The 15321-nt window shown below is 45.9% G+C and overlaps 1 protein-coding gene across 1 annotated transcript in view; it reads left to right on the top strand.

Moving 5' to 3' along the window:
* Window positions 1-14283, top strand: part of SHC4 (SHC adaptor protein 4) — a 39978-nt gene extending 25695 nt beyond the window's left edge. The window contains 10 exon segments of the mRNA XM_056865820.1: window positions 629-692; window positions 869-988; window positions 1710-1763; window positions 4832-4883; window positions 5720-5846; window positions 8759-8879; window positions 9717-9780; window positions 11078-11273; window positions 12548-12848; window positions 14134-14283. Of these exon segments, the coding sequence (XP_056721798.1) occupies window positions 629-692; window positions 869-988; window positions 1710-1763; window positions 4832-4883; window positions 5720-5846; window positions 8759-8879; window positions 9717-9780; window positions 11078-11273; window positions 12548-12848; window positions 14134-14283 (1249 nt within the window).
* The last annotated feature ends 1038 nt before the right edge of the window (window positions 14284-15321 follow it).

Genomic DNA, 15321 nt, shown 5'->3' with positions numbered 1-15321 from the left:
TACCCAGTGCTCTTGTTCTGTTGTCTAGGTGCTCAACTGAGCTCAGAACCGTATTGAAGCAAAGTCTGACTTGCCCAGGGAGCTCTCCTTGGTCCTGTAGAAATCAGTCCCGTCCCCCAATTTGGCTCTGTGTGTGTTGTGCTGTCAAGTTGCTTCCGACTCATGGCGACCCTATGAATCAGTGTCCCCTAAAATCTTTGACAGCCTTGCTTAGATCTTGCAAATTGAGGGCTGTGGCTTCCTTTATTGACTGGTTGTTAAGAGCAGTGGTTTGGAGCGGTGGAATCTGATCCGGAGAACCGGGTTTGATTCCGCACTCCTCCACATAAGCAGCGGAGGCTAATCTGGTGAACCAGGTTGGTTTCCCCATTCCTACACACGAAGCCAGTTGGGTGACCTTGGGCTAGTCACAGCTCTGTTACAGCTCTCTCGGCCCCACCTACCTCACAGGGTGTCTGTTGTGGGGAGGGGAAGGGAAGGTGATTGTAAGCCGGTTTGAGTCTCCCTTAAGTGGTAGAGAAAGTCGGCATATAAAAACCAAATCTTCTCCTTCTCCTCCTCCTCCTTCTCCTTCTCCTCCTTCCCCTTCCCCTTCTTTTGATATCTGTTCTTTTTTTCTTTTTTAAAGAGAAGCGATAAGTCGGCTGTGTGAAGCGATGCCAGGAACACATGGGGCCGTCAAAAAGCGGAAGGTAAATATTAACTCACTTCGTGGCTCTGCGTTTTCCTTTGCATATGGCTCACTTCTGCCTTGAAGAGTGTTAACTACTGGGGCAGTTTCCTTTGGAGATGATCTGTCCATTGATTGATCTATCAACTCTGTCTATCGATCAGTGGGCTATGAACAGGCATTCTCTTGTCTTTGCAGCCTCCGGCTAAATTTCTGTCTCCAGTGCTTGGTAAAAGTAACCTTCAGTTCTCTGGCATTAATGTAAAACTGACCATCTCAACAAGCAGCCTGACTCTAATGAACGTTGAAACCCAACAGGTAGGTTGACTTGTTTTTTTTTTATTTTAAAGAATACCTTTTATACCTGTGTCATTTTTACTGTCGTTCAGACAGTACCAGTTGATCTGCTGAAGATGAAAGCCAACTCTAAATCATTCAGTTTCCTAAGGTATGATTTGGGGAATACCTCAGCAATGCCTAGTGGACTTTTAATATGGAATTTGCTTCTGAGTTAGCTATGGCTCATGGCAATATTAAAGGTAAAGGTAAAGGTCCCCTGTGCAAGCACCGGGTCATTCCTGACCCATGGGGTGATGTCACATCCCGATGTTTCCTAGGCAGACTTTTGTTTATGGGTGGTTTGCCAGTGCCTTCCCCAGTCGTCTCCCCTTTACCCCCAGCAAGCTGGGTGCTCATTTTGCCGACCTCGGAAGGATGGAAGGCTGAGTCAACCTTGAGCCGGCTTCCTGAAACCAACTTCCGTCGGGATCGAACCCAGGTCGTGAGCAGAGTTTGGACTGCAGTATTGCAGCTTACCACTCTGCGTCACGGGGCTCCTACTGTACCCTAAAATGCCCTTCAAAATCCCCTCTTCCCCAGGAATAGGATTGGGAGAGGGCTTTTTGGGGAGCTGCAAGAGGGGGGAAGGACTAGCTATATTTGACATCAAAGCTGGAACTTTGTTATAATCCCCGAAGTGGTAATTTCTACACAATGTAGCATATGGGCATAATATTTTATTTTCTTTACCAATTTTCAGATCATTGCAAATCATCACATGCAGTCCATTTCTTTCGCCTCTGGGGGAGATCCTGTAAGTACATAAAGAACGTGTTCTGTCTAAACACCAAATTGTCTTGCTTCACCGATGACCCCGTTTCCAAGTTAGCTTGCTCGCTGTAGTCCTGATGGCCCCTGAATGAAGGAGCATGCTGGTAGAGAGCCCATGAACGCATGAAACTTCCTCATACTGAATCAGATCCTTGGTCCATCCAAGTCAGCATTGTCTGCTCAGACCGGCAGTGGCTCTCCAGGGTCTCAGGAAGAGGTCTTTCGCATCACCTGCTTGCCTGGTCCCTTTAACTGGAGATGCTGGGGATTGAACCTGGGACCTTCTGCATGCCAAGCAGATGCTCTGCCACTGAGCCACAGTATGTGCAAGTTGCTCGGTTCAGTCCCTGGCATCTTCAGTCAAAAAGCTCTCCAACAGAACTCACAAAATGGCCTTATATTGAATCAGACCACTAGTCCATCAAGATCAGTATTGCCTGTTCAGACTTGCAGCAGTATTCCAGGGTCTTAGGCAGAGATCTGGCATATCACCTACTACCTGGTCCTTTAAAAAAAAACTGGATACACCAGGGATGATGCCCAGGATCTTCTGCATGCCAAATAGATTCTCTACCACAGCCTCTCCTCTATGGCTGGGAAGATCTTCAAGAAGAAGAAGAAAAAGAAAAAGAAGAGTTGGTTTTTAAATGCCAACTTCCTCTACCACTTAAGGGGTACTCAAACTGGCTTACAATCACCTTCCCTCCCCCTCCCCACAACAGACACCCTGTGAGGTAGGTGGGGCTGAGAGAGCTCTAACAGAGCTGTGACTAGCCCAAGGTCACTCAGCTGGTTTCATGTGTAGGAGTGGGGAAACCAATCCAGTTCACCAGATTAGCCTCCGCCGCTCATGTGGAGGAGTGGGGGAATCGAACCCGGTTCTCCAGATCAGAGTCCGCTGCTCCAAACCACCGCTCTTAACCACTACACCATGCTGGTGTAGATCTGCCAGTTGCAACAGAAAGGATGCCTTAGCTCGGTCTGACTCAGCGTAAGCAGCAGTTTGTCAGTGGAAGTAAACTCATTCATCTTTAGTTCTGCCTAGTTGTTATATGGCCGCCATAGTAGCCGACTCGCCCGTGAGTACTGTAGCTATAATTCTGTTCTAATAAAGAGAGCTGAAATTAAGTAGGGTGAAGGGATCATCCCTATATTGCATCACTGTTGGCCTATATAGTACATGAGCAGTAAAAATACCAAGGACCTAACGTGTTCTAGTATACAGTAAATCGTATTTGACAAAGGCTTGTTTAACCTTTCTAGAATGCAGAATGCTTTTTTTATTTATTGCACTCGTACAAGGCAGTTCACCGAGCCCCGCTGCTATGCAACACTCTTCCGTATGGCTTGCGTGGGAGCGCAGCGCGAGCCATCTGGATATTAATCGTGCCCCCCACCTGTGCTTTGGATAGGGGAGGCCTTTGTGAGAGCACTAAAAACACAGGGATGAGAGGGCTTGTGTTCAAAATGTCCCCAGCATTTCCTCACTTACCCTCCTTCCTGTTTTTTTTATGTGCGTATATAATTGTTGCTTGCTGAGAGCCAGCGTGGTGTAGTGGTTAAGTGTGGTGGTTTGGAGCGGTGGAGTCTGATCTGGAGAACCGGGTTCGATTCCCCACTCCTCCACATGAGCGGCGGAGGCTAATCTGGTGAACTGGGTTGGTTTCCCCACTCCTACACATGAAGCCAGCTGGAGGCCTTGGGCAAGTTACAGCTCTGTTAGAGCTCTCTCAGCCCCACCTACCTCACAGGGTGTCTGTTGTGGGGAGGGAAAGGGACGGTGATTGTAAGCCAGTTTGAGTCTCCCTTAAGTGGTAGAGAAAGCCGGCATGGAAAAACCAACTCTTCTTCTTGTTGTTTTAAAATTGTTTCTAATAATATGTATTTTAAAGTTTGCTTTGATGGTTTTCATTGTATGCCTCCTTGGGGACCTTTTGTTGAGTGGAAACGTTGCATAACAATTTTTAAATAAATAAATAAATGCTGCGTTTCTTTCGTTTGGAGGTGCCTGAATATCCATTAAGGACCTTTTTTACTTAACCTTCCTAGAATGCAAAATATTTTATTTGTTGCATTTATGTATTCATTGCATTAAAGACATGGTCCTCATGGTGCTTGTTATTATCGTGCTAGCTGTTACTTACGGTGCCATCCTAGACAGAATTACGCTCTTCTAAGCGTTCAGTTTGCTTATTAATTAAAATATTTAGGCCCCACCTTTCTTGTTCATTCAATGGACTTTGAAAGGTGTAACTGTGCATAGGATAGCTAGAGTCAAGTCCAGTAGCACCTTAAAGATCAGTAAGATTTGGGGGGGGGGTATAAGCTTTGGCTCACAAAAGCTTATTGATTCGGTTGCTTACTTTATTTATACCCTGCCTTTCTCCAGCATGGCGTAGTAGTTAAGAGCGCTGGACTCTAATCCAGTGAACCGGGTTTGAATTCCCCACTCCTCCACATGAATGGCGGAGGCTAATCTGGTGAACCGGGTTGGTTTCCCCACTCCTCCACATGAAGCCAGCTGGGTGACCTTGGGCTAGTCACAGCTCTCTTCAAGCTCTCTCAGCCCCACCTACCTCACAGGGTGTCTGCTGTGGGAAGGGGAAGGGAAGGGGATTGTAAGCCGTTTTGATTCTTCCTTAAGTGGTAGAGAAAGTCGGCATATAAAAACCAACTCTTCTTCTTCCCCGATGGGGACCCAAAGTGGCTCACATTGTTCTCTCTTCCATTTTATTCCCACAACATCCCTGCCAGGTAGGCTAGGCCCAAGGTCACCCAGTGAGCTTCCGTGGCAGAAGTTGGGGATTGGAACCTTGGTCTCCCAGATTCTAGTTTGACACTGTAACCATTATGCCACACTGCCTGTCCTGAAAATCTTGTTGGACTCTAAGGGGCTACTGGACTAGACTCTTGCTCTTCTATTGCAGACGGACATGGCTACCCTCTGAAACTATCTGCGTAGGGGTGGCCCTGTTTGCTTTTCTGGAAAGGGGGAGGGGAGTCTGCTGTAAAATCGATGGATAATTTTTTTGTGGGTTTTGTGTGTGGTAGGATACAACAGACTACGTCGCCTATGTTGCAAAAGATCCCGTTAATCAAAGAGGTAGGTACAATCGCTTCCAAGAATGCGTATATATAATAATCCCCATACTTGCCTCTTGATGCTCTTTAGTTGTGCGTGGGCCAATTCACTGTGGTCCTTTATGCATGGGTACTTTCACTCACGTTCGCCCCTGGACTGACTCAATTGTTCCTTAGAGTTATGCATGAGTTTTCCGTCCACTGAGGATGACCTCGTGCCCGGCCCCCGCAAATCCCAGGTCTTCCTATTCCTGTTATAACCCAATTCTTCGATCTCCCCTGAGATCAGCCTGGGTGAATTCACCATGCGTAAGCCATACCATGGGACAGGGGAGCTGGAGGGGTGACATTTTTCTCTCAGTAAGCACAATAGCCAATTACAAAGCAGCCTTTCAAGGGGCAGGGGCTCAAATGCTTCCTGCTTTTTGTCTCCCACACGGAGTTCTGTTTTCTGTGCAGACATTGTCACATAAAAATGGGTTTTAAAACGACACTTGGGTTTCCCCCTACCCCCACCCCCCACCCCATTCCTTTTAAATACCTCAGTTGGTTTTTTAAAACGGCACTAGGGTTTCCGCTGGGGGAAAAGGGGAACTGGACGTTTTTCTCACAGTAAGCACTACAGCCAATTACAAAGCAGTGTTTCAAGGGGCGGGGACTCAAGTGCTTCCTGATTTGAGCTTGGTGACTTTGCTGGTGCATAGCGATTTTTGCATTTGCAACAGAAAAGTGTGGGTCGAGCGAGCATCGAACCCCAGGTAAAACTCCCATGCATAAATGAGCTATATCTCTGCTTAAAGGTTGAGGCAAGACTAATGCCCGCTTTCTTTTGTTTCTCACCCCCCCCCCTCTTTTTAGCGTGCCATATATTGGAATGTCCCAGCGGGGTAGCCCAGGAAGTCATCAATACCATAGGGCAAGCCTTTGAACTCCGGTTCAAGCAGTACTTGAAGAATCCGTCTACCTTGATTGCTTCCAATGAAAGGTCAGCATGAGGTTTCCAAGCAATGCAAATACTGCTTCCGTACCATTTGCTTGCTATTCGCAAAATCCCGACAATGTCCCTTTTCCTTAGCCGTTGCCCCATGTCTGTCCACTTGGTACTTGAGTTGAGGACGTTCCTGTTTTTCTCAGGCATTTGCAGGCTCATAAATTGGGGAGGTGGGGCTGCATCACATGAAGCTGCCTTCTACTGAAGCAGACCCTTGGTCCATCAAAGTCAGTATTGTCTGCTCAGACCGGCAGCAGCTCTCCAGGGTCTCAGGCAGAGAAAGGTCTTTCCCATCACCTACTTGCCTGGTCCCTTTAACTGGAGATGCCGGGGATTGAACCTGGGACCTTCTGCATGCCAAGCAGAGGCTCTACCACTGAGCCACAACCCCTCCCCTTACTGGACTGTTCCTTTTTCATGTGTGTTTTATGAACAAAGTTGCCTTCTATAGTCAGGCCATTTGCCCATCTCCTTGCCCATGAGAGCCATGGTGTAGTGGTTAAGAGCGGTGGTTTGGAGTGGTGGGTTCTAATCTGGTGAACTGGGTTTGTTTCCCCACTCCTACACATGAAGCTAGCTGGGTGACCTTGGACTAGTCACAGCTCTCTTAGAGCTTTCTGAACCTCACCTACCTCACAAGGTATCTTTTTTTTTTTATTATATAATAACGGGATACAAAGGGAAAGAGGGAAGAATAAAAGTATCTAACATACCATTAACAAACTAAAAATAACCATTCTAATGCAAAGAACATTACTTTGCATTTCGATGTTTGGGCAAGTTATACAAATAACATAATAAGTGGTCATCATCTGTGACTAATTAATGTGTCCACAAACCAAATAAATATGTCTAAATATGGAATTAAAACTACATTGCTATACCACTAAATATTATCTAATTTTTCACTTAACGTTTGTTAGTCCTGAGTCTTGACATAATTAATAGAATAGTTTCCATTTCTCATGATGTTGCTCAGAGGTCAAATCTACAAGGTGTCTGTTGTGAGGAAAGGAAGGGAAGGAGATTGTAAGCCGGTTTGATTCTCCTTAAAAGGTAGAGAAAATCAGCATACCAAAACCAAATCTTCTTCTTCTAAAAGTCTTTCACGTCACCTGCTACCTGATCCTTTTAACTTGTGATGCTGAGGATTGCGCTTGAATGCAGTTTTATTTAACTTACAAATGGCTTTAGGTGCATTTAGTCGAAGCTCATGCTTCGATGACTCCGTTAATCTTGAGAAGCGCTGCAAGGCTCCTTTCTTGCTCATTTTCAATATTTGAAGAAGAATAAGAGTTGGGTTTTATATGTCGTCTTTCTCTACCTCTTAAGGGAGACTCAAACCGGCTTGCAATCCCCTTCCCTTCCCTTCCCCACAACAGACACCCTGTGAGGTAGGTGAGGCTGAGAGAGTGTGACTCGCCCAAGGTCACCCCCAGCTGGCTTCGTGTGTAGGAGTAGGGAAACCAACCCGGTTCACCAGATTAGCCTCCGCCGCTTATGCGGAGGAGCGGGGAATCAAACCCAGTTCTCCAGATCAGACTCCACCGCTCCAAACCACCACTCTTAACCACTACGCTACCCTTTTGTAGGCTATTGCATTGGTAGTTTTAATTAAAAAAAAAACACAGAGTGGGATAAAAATATTTTAAATAAAATAAAATGAATAAATCGCTGTACACGTGGAAGCGAACAGATGGAGGACGTCTGTCGGAGACTGCAAACGGGGTGCTCGCTCTCCGGTTTCTATGAATCACTTAATTAAATTCTTGAGTAATATCCCATAACCAGACTTGCTTGATCTGTATCTCTTTCCTGTTCCTGGCCTTTTATTGAATTATGTTCTCGTTATGAATGGGGGGTGGAGAGGGAAGCCAGATTTCAATATGAGCTTCTGGTTGTTGGTTTTTTTTTTTTTTTTTTTGCAGAAGAGACGCAGCAAATTGGGAGGGAGGGGGGAATCCACTTTTTAGCTTCATGTTTCGTTTTCGTTTCTTGGTGCTGCCCAGCTGGCGCGCAGATCTTTAATTTGCTGCGGTGGGTCATCCTGGATGGATGGATGCAGCAAGCATACGAACGTGCTGTGAACCGAGTACAGACATGGCATAAGCAGACATGATAATAGGGGGTTCGCGAATGGCGCTTCTAGCAGGGTCCCCCCCCCTCTAAAAATCAGGTGTGTGAGGTCCTGATTTGGATCAGAACCAAGCTTCATTTTCCTACTCTGAATCAGCTGCTGGTTGTCTTGATAGGGTAAATAGAAGAAGAAGAGTTGGTTTTTATATGCCGACTTTCTCCACCACTTAAGGAAGAATCAGACCGGCTTACAATCACCTTCCCTCCCCCTCCCCACAACAGACACCCTGGAAGGCAGGTGGGGCTGAGAGAGCTGTGACTAGCCCAAGGTCCCCCAGCTGGCTTCATGTGTAGGAGCTTGTACCACATGCCTTTTGTTTCTATTGCTGCCTTTCTACCCCGTTCTGATGAGCTGGGATCCAGCTTACCACTGTTAAGAGTGGTGTTTTGGAGCGGCGGACTCTGATCTGGAGAACAGGTTTTGATTCCCCACTCCTCCATATGAACGGCGGAGGCTGATCTGGTGAACTGTATTTGTTTCCCCGCTCCTACACACAAAGCCAGCTGGGTGACCTTGGGCTAGTCACACTCTCAGCCCCACCTACCTCACAGGGTGTCTATTGTGGGGAGGGGAAGGTGATTGTAAACCGGTTTGATTCTGTCTTAAGTGGTAGAGAAAGTCAGCATATAAAAACCTCCTCCTTCTCCTTCTCCTCCTCCTCCTCCTCCTCCTTCGCCATTGCATTTAATGTCAAGTGAAACAGGTATATGTCTCTCTCCCCACCCCTGGTGAAAATTATGCATTTCATATGTTGTTTGACTTCGTACAGTGAGGTGGTGAATCTAGATGGATCAACATGGAACATTCAGGAGAAAGAGGATCACGAATACTACAATGAAATCCCAGGGAAAGAACCTCCCACAGGGGGTCTATTGGACGTCAGGCTGACGGTGCCCACGGATCAAAAAAGAAACTGTCCCACACACTGTGATCAGCAATACTGTCCAGTAAGTATGTGTGCAAACGACGTGGCTGAACAATATGCTTTCTGTAGTGTCACAATCCCTGACCTGGATGGCCCAGGCTAGCCTGATCTCACTAGTTCTTGGAAGCTAAGCAGGGTCGGCCCTGGTTAGTACTTAGAATCATAGAACCATAGAGTTGGAAGGGACCACCAGGGTCATCTAGTCCAACCCCCTGCACAATGCAGGAAACCCACAACCACCTCCCCCCCATACCCCCAGTGACCCATACTCCATGCCCAGAAGATGGCCAAGATGCCCTCCCTCTCATGATCTGCCTAAGAAGACCACCACAGAAGTCCAGGGTTGTGACGCAGAGGCAGGTGATGGCATACCAGGTTCTTTCAATTCCCAGCTTCCATTTTTTAAAGATTAAGTCTCTGGCCCTTTCCATTGTGGAGATGTGCTTTTGCCCTTATATCTCTGCAATGGAAAGGGATAGGCTCATGCCTATAAATTGCCTGTCCTCAGATTTCTCGACTCATGTTTCCCATTCTGGGAAGCAAAAACCCGTTTTGCAAAATAAACAGATTATGCAAAGATGATGCTTTCATAATCCTTGCAGAATTTGACTTTCCTGGGAATGTAATCTGGATTTTCTTGCCATAAACACAGCTCTGAGGATAAATGATTATTAGTTAGAGAAACGTATTCAGTCAATTTTTCCCCATTTGCTCAGAAATGTTTGAGCCAAAGCGAGCTCCGTATGAGTTGATCTGCCTGCAGACGATTAGCACCCCTGAGATAAACTTGTGTTTCTTTCAGACCACCGAGAGTCCTAAATCCACAAACATTTATGAAAACTGCCCGGAGGAATTCAAGGCTGTAGGTAAGTACTCTGTGCATTCCTAGGAGTTTAGCTCTGATGTTAGGCCCTTGAAGAGGGAATGTTTGATCTTTGGCTGCATTTTGCCTGTAGTCAAACCTGCCTCCTCACCTATTGTCGAGAGTCAAAACAGATAGTCAAGGTATAACCGGAGCTCTATTGATCTGGAGCACCAGCATGGAGAAACCTACTGCTCAGTCATCAATAGCTGGGGCAGCCAAAAAGAAACGCTGTTGAAAAGTAATGTACTTTTAGCGATAAATAGGGTTGCCAGCTCCGGGTTGGGAAATGCCTGGAGATTTTGGGGGCGGAGCCTGAGGAGGGTGTGGTTTGCGGAGGGAAGGGACTTCAGTGCCATAGAGTCCAATTGCGGCCATTTCCTCCAGGGGAACTGATCTCTATCGGCTGGAGATCAGTTGTAATAGCAGGAGATCTCCAGCTAGTACCTGGAGGTTGGCAACCTTAGCAATAAAGCCAGTTGGCTCAGCCTTCCAGCTAAGATCAGTGAATGATGCTGAAGGGTTTCTACCTGTAAGACAAAGGAAGAATACAGCTCCAGCGCTCTCTTCCTATACTGGTCACCGATCGGGGCGAGCAGTGCAGGCAAGTTTGTCTACGGGCAGATGCTCCCGATCAAGGAAGTCATATGTCATCTAGCCCTTGAGTTATGCCCAGGTGCTTCAGAATATTTGCTCTTCGTGGTCACCCACCATCACAGTAAAAAGTTTCAATTAAGAAAGTTAAACTCTGTGCATCTTTATGCCCCCCATGTGGAAACAGCCTCTGTTTTGTCTTGCATTGACGACAGTGGAAGAAATCAGTTTAGAATGGCAAGGTCTGAAAGATCTTCTTGGCACCAGTTTTTATAGCACTGGTTCCCAACCAGGGGTCCATGGACCCCCAGGGGTCCGCGAGAACTAAATTAAGGTCCGCGAAACAAAGTTATAAACCCATAATAAATTAATATTTTCAATTAAAAGTTCTCTATTATAAAAATATATTCAAATATTATTCTAAGTTTAATGTTTAACTAACAGTTATGATTAAAGTTTATTTTCAAATTCTCTGAATTTTTATTTTGAACCTTGAGGTCCCTGCACCGAACAAAAAAGTCCTAGTGGTCCCTGGTCAAAAAAAGGTTGGGAACCACTGGTTTATAGAGTATAGTTGGCGTCGTAGAAATCATACCTTTTTATAAGTGCAGAAAATATTAGATAATTTGGCACACTTGCTCCTTCTTAACGTGGCAGGTTTCTTTGGAGGGGGAACGGTCAGTGTTTTACTTCCTTGTAAAACGGAGGGAACATTTCTCTGTTGCTCCTAACTGCAGATAACGGTAGTGAACAGCTTCAGAGGGCCAAGAAAGATGCTCCGTTGTTGCTGGAAAACGCAAGCAAAGTTGACCTTTTCGATGATCCTCGATACATCAATACCCAGAATTTGCAAGCTGCGCCTTGCGCTACCAGAAACTTATCGGTACAGACCCGGGGAAGCCCGCTGCATCGTTCGAGTACGTCCGTATGACAGAGTATTTGTTTTTACCTGTTTTATCTGGCATACTAGCCGTAAATAAAATTTAGTTATAAATTTGTTGGGCAATGGCACAAGGACTTTGAGTCAGACGTTCAGTGGGAGTTTTGTGGCTCCCAGACTGTCCCGTGCTCTTTTCATCTTGAGACTTGGGCAGAAGCAATTGCAATATTCCCCTCTGTGCTGTTTTCTCCTCCTCAAACCACTCTGCAGAGCTGGTATTGGCTCGGGCAGCAAAACTGTGGTATATCTAGTAACATCAAAGTCACTAGTCAGTTTCTGGTAGACCAGTTAGAGCCTGCTGGTTTGCTGTGATGCTTGAAGCACCGTAGGAGGAGGTAGGTCTCGATCTGAACCAGAGAGGCGCTTATGTCCTTCAGCAGTGTAGCACAATGCTTAACACAGATTGTGTGTGTTAAGTGCCGTCAAGTCGCTTCTATGGCGACCCTATGAATCAACGTCCTCCAAAATGTCCTGTCTTTGATTGCCTCGCTCAGGTCTTTCAAATTGAGGGCTGTGGCTTCCTTTATTGACTCATCCCATCTCTTGTTGGGTCTGCCTCTTTTCCTGCTGCCCTCAACTTTTCCTAGCATGACTGTCTTTTCCAGTGACTCTTCTTCTCATAATGTGACCAAAATACGATAGCCTCAGTTTAGTCATTTTAGCTTTTAGGTTCTGTTCAGGCTTGATTTGATCTATAACCCACTGATTAGTTTTTTTGGCAGTCCACGGTATCTGTAACCCTCTCCTCCAACACCACGTTTCAAAGGAGTCTACTTTCTTCCTGTCAGCTTTCTTCATTGTCCAGCTTTCACACCCATACATAGTAATAGGGAATACGATGGCATGAATTAACTTAATCTTGGTGGCCGGTGACACGTCCTTCCCCTTCAGAATCTTTTCTAGCTTTAATTTTTGAGTGATGTTGAGCCATACATGAACACATGAAGTCGCCTTATACTAAATCATATGGTCTACTCAGACTCGCAGCGGCTCTCCAGGGTCTCAGGCTGAGGTCTTTCACATCACCTACTTGCCTGGTCCTTTTAACGAGATGACGGGGACTGAACCTGGGACCTTCTGCATGCCAATCAGATGTTCTACCACTGAGCCATGGCCCCTCCCCAGTGCTCCCCATGCTTGCTTTGTAGATGAAATACACATCAATGGGCTATTGGGATGGGGTGTGTGCGTTCAGACCAAGCAAGTCTGAACTCTGTTGTGTAGTTCACATTAACAGAACTGGTTTGGGGTACTGTAATTCTGCATAGTTTCTTTTAATTGCAGAATCATTGGAAGCTGTTGAGCAGAATCTTTCCTGCAACGTGGCCAGCCTTGGAGGTGTTCCAGGCATAAAGCAACAGCTGTGGAACGAAGAGTGCTACCACGGGAAGTTAACCAGGAAAACTGCAGAGAGCCTCTTAGTGAACGACGGGGATTTTTTGGTGCGAGAAAGTGCAACGTCACCGGGCCAGTATGTTCTGAGCGGGCTGCAGAGAGGTCAACCGAAACATCTGTTGCTGGTGGATCCTGAAGGGAAGGTACGAAGAATCACCCGATTGGAAGCAAAGGACCAGAAGTTCTCTTCTGGAAGCTGTGACTTACAGGTGTCTTGGCCTACAGAGCATGTTCTTTTAGTAGTTAAAGCTCTTGGTGTCGTGTGTACGTTTCGGAAAGGAACTGACCTGTCCCCACAATTTGGACTCCCAAGGCCCAAATTGTGTAGCCACAGCACCCCCTAGTGTTTGCAAAGTGAAACACTGACCTTTTCTGCAGGGACATTTCCCCGCGCTCACCCCACCGAATGCATCGGGGCTTCCTTTTGATTATGCATGGGTTTTGTCACCGTCAGAGGTCGCCCACATTTTCAAGAGTCTGGCTAAAGCAGACTGAATCTGAAATGAATCTGAATCTGCGGCTGTGCCCACCACCCTATGTTAGAATTCCAAAGGGCCCTGGAGGCTTAAAGGGGTTGGGAATCCCTGTTTTAGAGGACTCTTTAATATCAGTTTGACTTGCAGAAATTATCAGGTGATGTTACTTAGCCCCCCACCATAGGCTTGCCGGGTCCCTCTTCGCAACTGGCAGGCGGTTTTTGGGGCAAAGCTTGAGGGGGGCGGGGTTTGGGGAGGGGAGGGACTTCAATGCCATAGAGACCAATGGCCAAAGCAGCCATTTTCTCCAGGTTAACTGATCTCTGTTGACTGGAGATCAGTTGTAAGAGCAGGGGATTTCCAGCTAGTGCCGGGAGGCTGGCAACCCTACCCCACCATGAAAAGCTACAGCTGCCCATTTCGGCACATTAAACCTATGGGACATTTTTTTCCCACTGGCCAGTTGGCAATCTGAATCTCATCACCTGGACTCGGACTGGAACCAGTTGGTTGAAATTAAATCAAAAGAGTTTCCGTCAAGACATTAGGAAGAATTTTCTAACAGTTAGAGCAGTTCCTCAGTGGAACAGGCTTCCTCGGGAGGTGGTGAGGTCTCCTTCCCTGGATGTTTTTAAGAAAAGGCTAGATGGCCATCTGTCAGCAATGCTGATTCTATAACCTTAGGCAGATCATCAGAGGGAGGGCACCTTGGCCATCTTCTGGGCATGAAGTTTGGGTCACTGGGGGTGTGTGTGGGGAGGTAGTTGTGAATTTCCTGCATTGTGCAGAGGGTTGGACTAGATGACCCTGGTGGTCCCTTCCAACTCTGTGATTCTATGACTTAGACAACTAATTGGATTACTATGCCACTTCAAACTTGCTCCAAAAAAAAAAAGGATAATTAATATTTGAAAATAAACAAGGGCTTTATTTATTTTGCTCCCTTTTCTAGGTGAGAACTAAAGACCACACATTTGACAGTGTGGGTCACCTGATTCGCTACCACATGGAGAACAAATTGCCGATCATCTCGTCCGGAAGCGAACTAAATCTGAACCAGCCAGTGTGGAAAGGGACTGGGTGCTTGGACTACAGCAAATAATTTTGTTGGCTCGTGTAATCTTCAGGACAATTCTTTTTCTCCTCCCCACTTCCTCTTGACAAAAAAACCTCTAAACTCAACTGCTGCCATCAAACTCCACAAAAAGAAGACAGCACTTCTAGATGCTGTTTACAGAAGGACTACTCATGTGTGTGTGTGTGTGTGTGTCTGTACATTTGCCAATGTATGTACCTCCTTACATTTCTGTAGTTCTGTCCGCACAGCTGTATAGTTCCACTTTAGCAAAACAAACCCCTGAAGATTAAGAGAGTGTTTGGGGAGAAGTTACGCACCTGAGTCACTTTTGAGGATTTTTTTTTAATGGGCCGGGTGGGGGGAGAGTTGGTTACAAATGTAAAAAGCACAATCAGATCTTCACACACAAACGCAAAACTTGACTTGAAGAAACTGCTGAAATGTTAGAATGTGCCTTTTTAATCAAGGTGTTATTGGGAAACAGTACTTATGTTAAACCCTTTTCCCCCTAAGTGTTAAATTACTCTGTGTACGTCTAAAAAGAATTGCCAAAAAAAAAACGCCCCAAGCGAATTGACAGGAAAAAAAAATACTTTCATTGTGACATAGTCCGTTCTTTTTATATAAATTGTACTTTAATAGAAAGTGAAGGTTCCACTTTCTCGTTAATGATTCTCATCCATTTTGGCAGATCAGGTTTGGTTAGGCAAATGACTGGTGTTGGAAAATAATTTCAAAAAATGCAAAATGCCAGACTTATTAGTTGTTTCATTCTCTTCTCGCACCCTGTCACTACACCAAGTTCCTCGTTTGTTGGTGATTGTGCAGCAATTGCGACATTTTAAATCTGTAAATGAAATATAGTTTTGAAACGGACGTCAACCAAAGTTGGGGTTGTTGTCTTTTCCCACTGGCCTTGCTCCTGTGCTGTTGATGGTAGCCTGCCCGTGTATTTTATGACGCTTTTTAGTGGCATGATTCAGGCACCGCTGAAGCTTTATCTGTTCCATTTGCACGTCTTTACATTTACGGCAGTGATCAGAGCGGTATAGGAATGAAGCT

The sequence above is a fragment of the Euleptes europaea genome, chromosome 20 (genome assembly GCF_029931775.1).
Source record: "Euleptes europaea isolate rEulEur1 chromosome 20, rEulEur1.hap1, whole genome shotgun sequence".
NCBI lineage: Eukaryota > Metazoa > Chordata > Lepidosauria > Squamata > Sphaerodactylidae > Euleptes > Euleptes europaea.
Note: the sequence above shows the minus strand (reverse complement) of the source record. Positions and strands in the feature narration are given on the sequence as shown.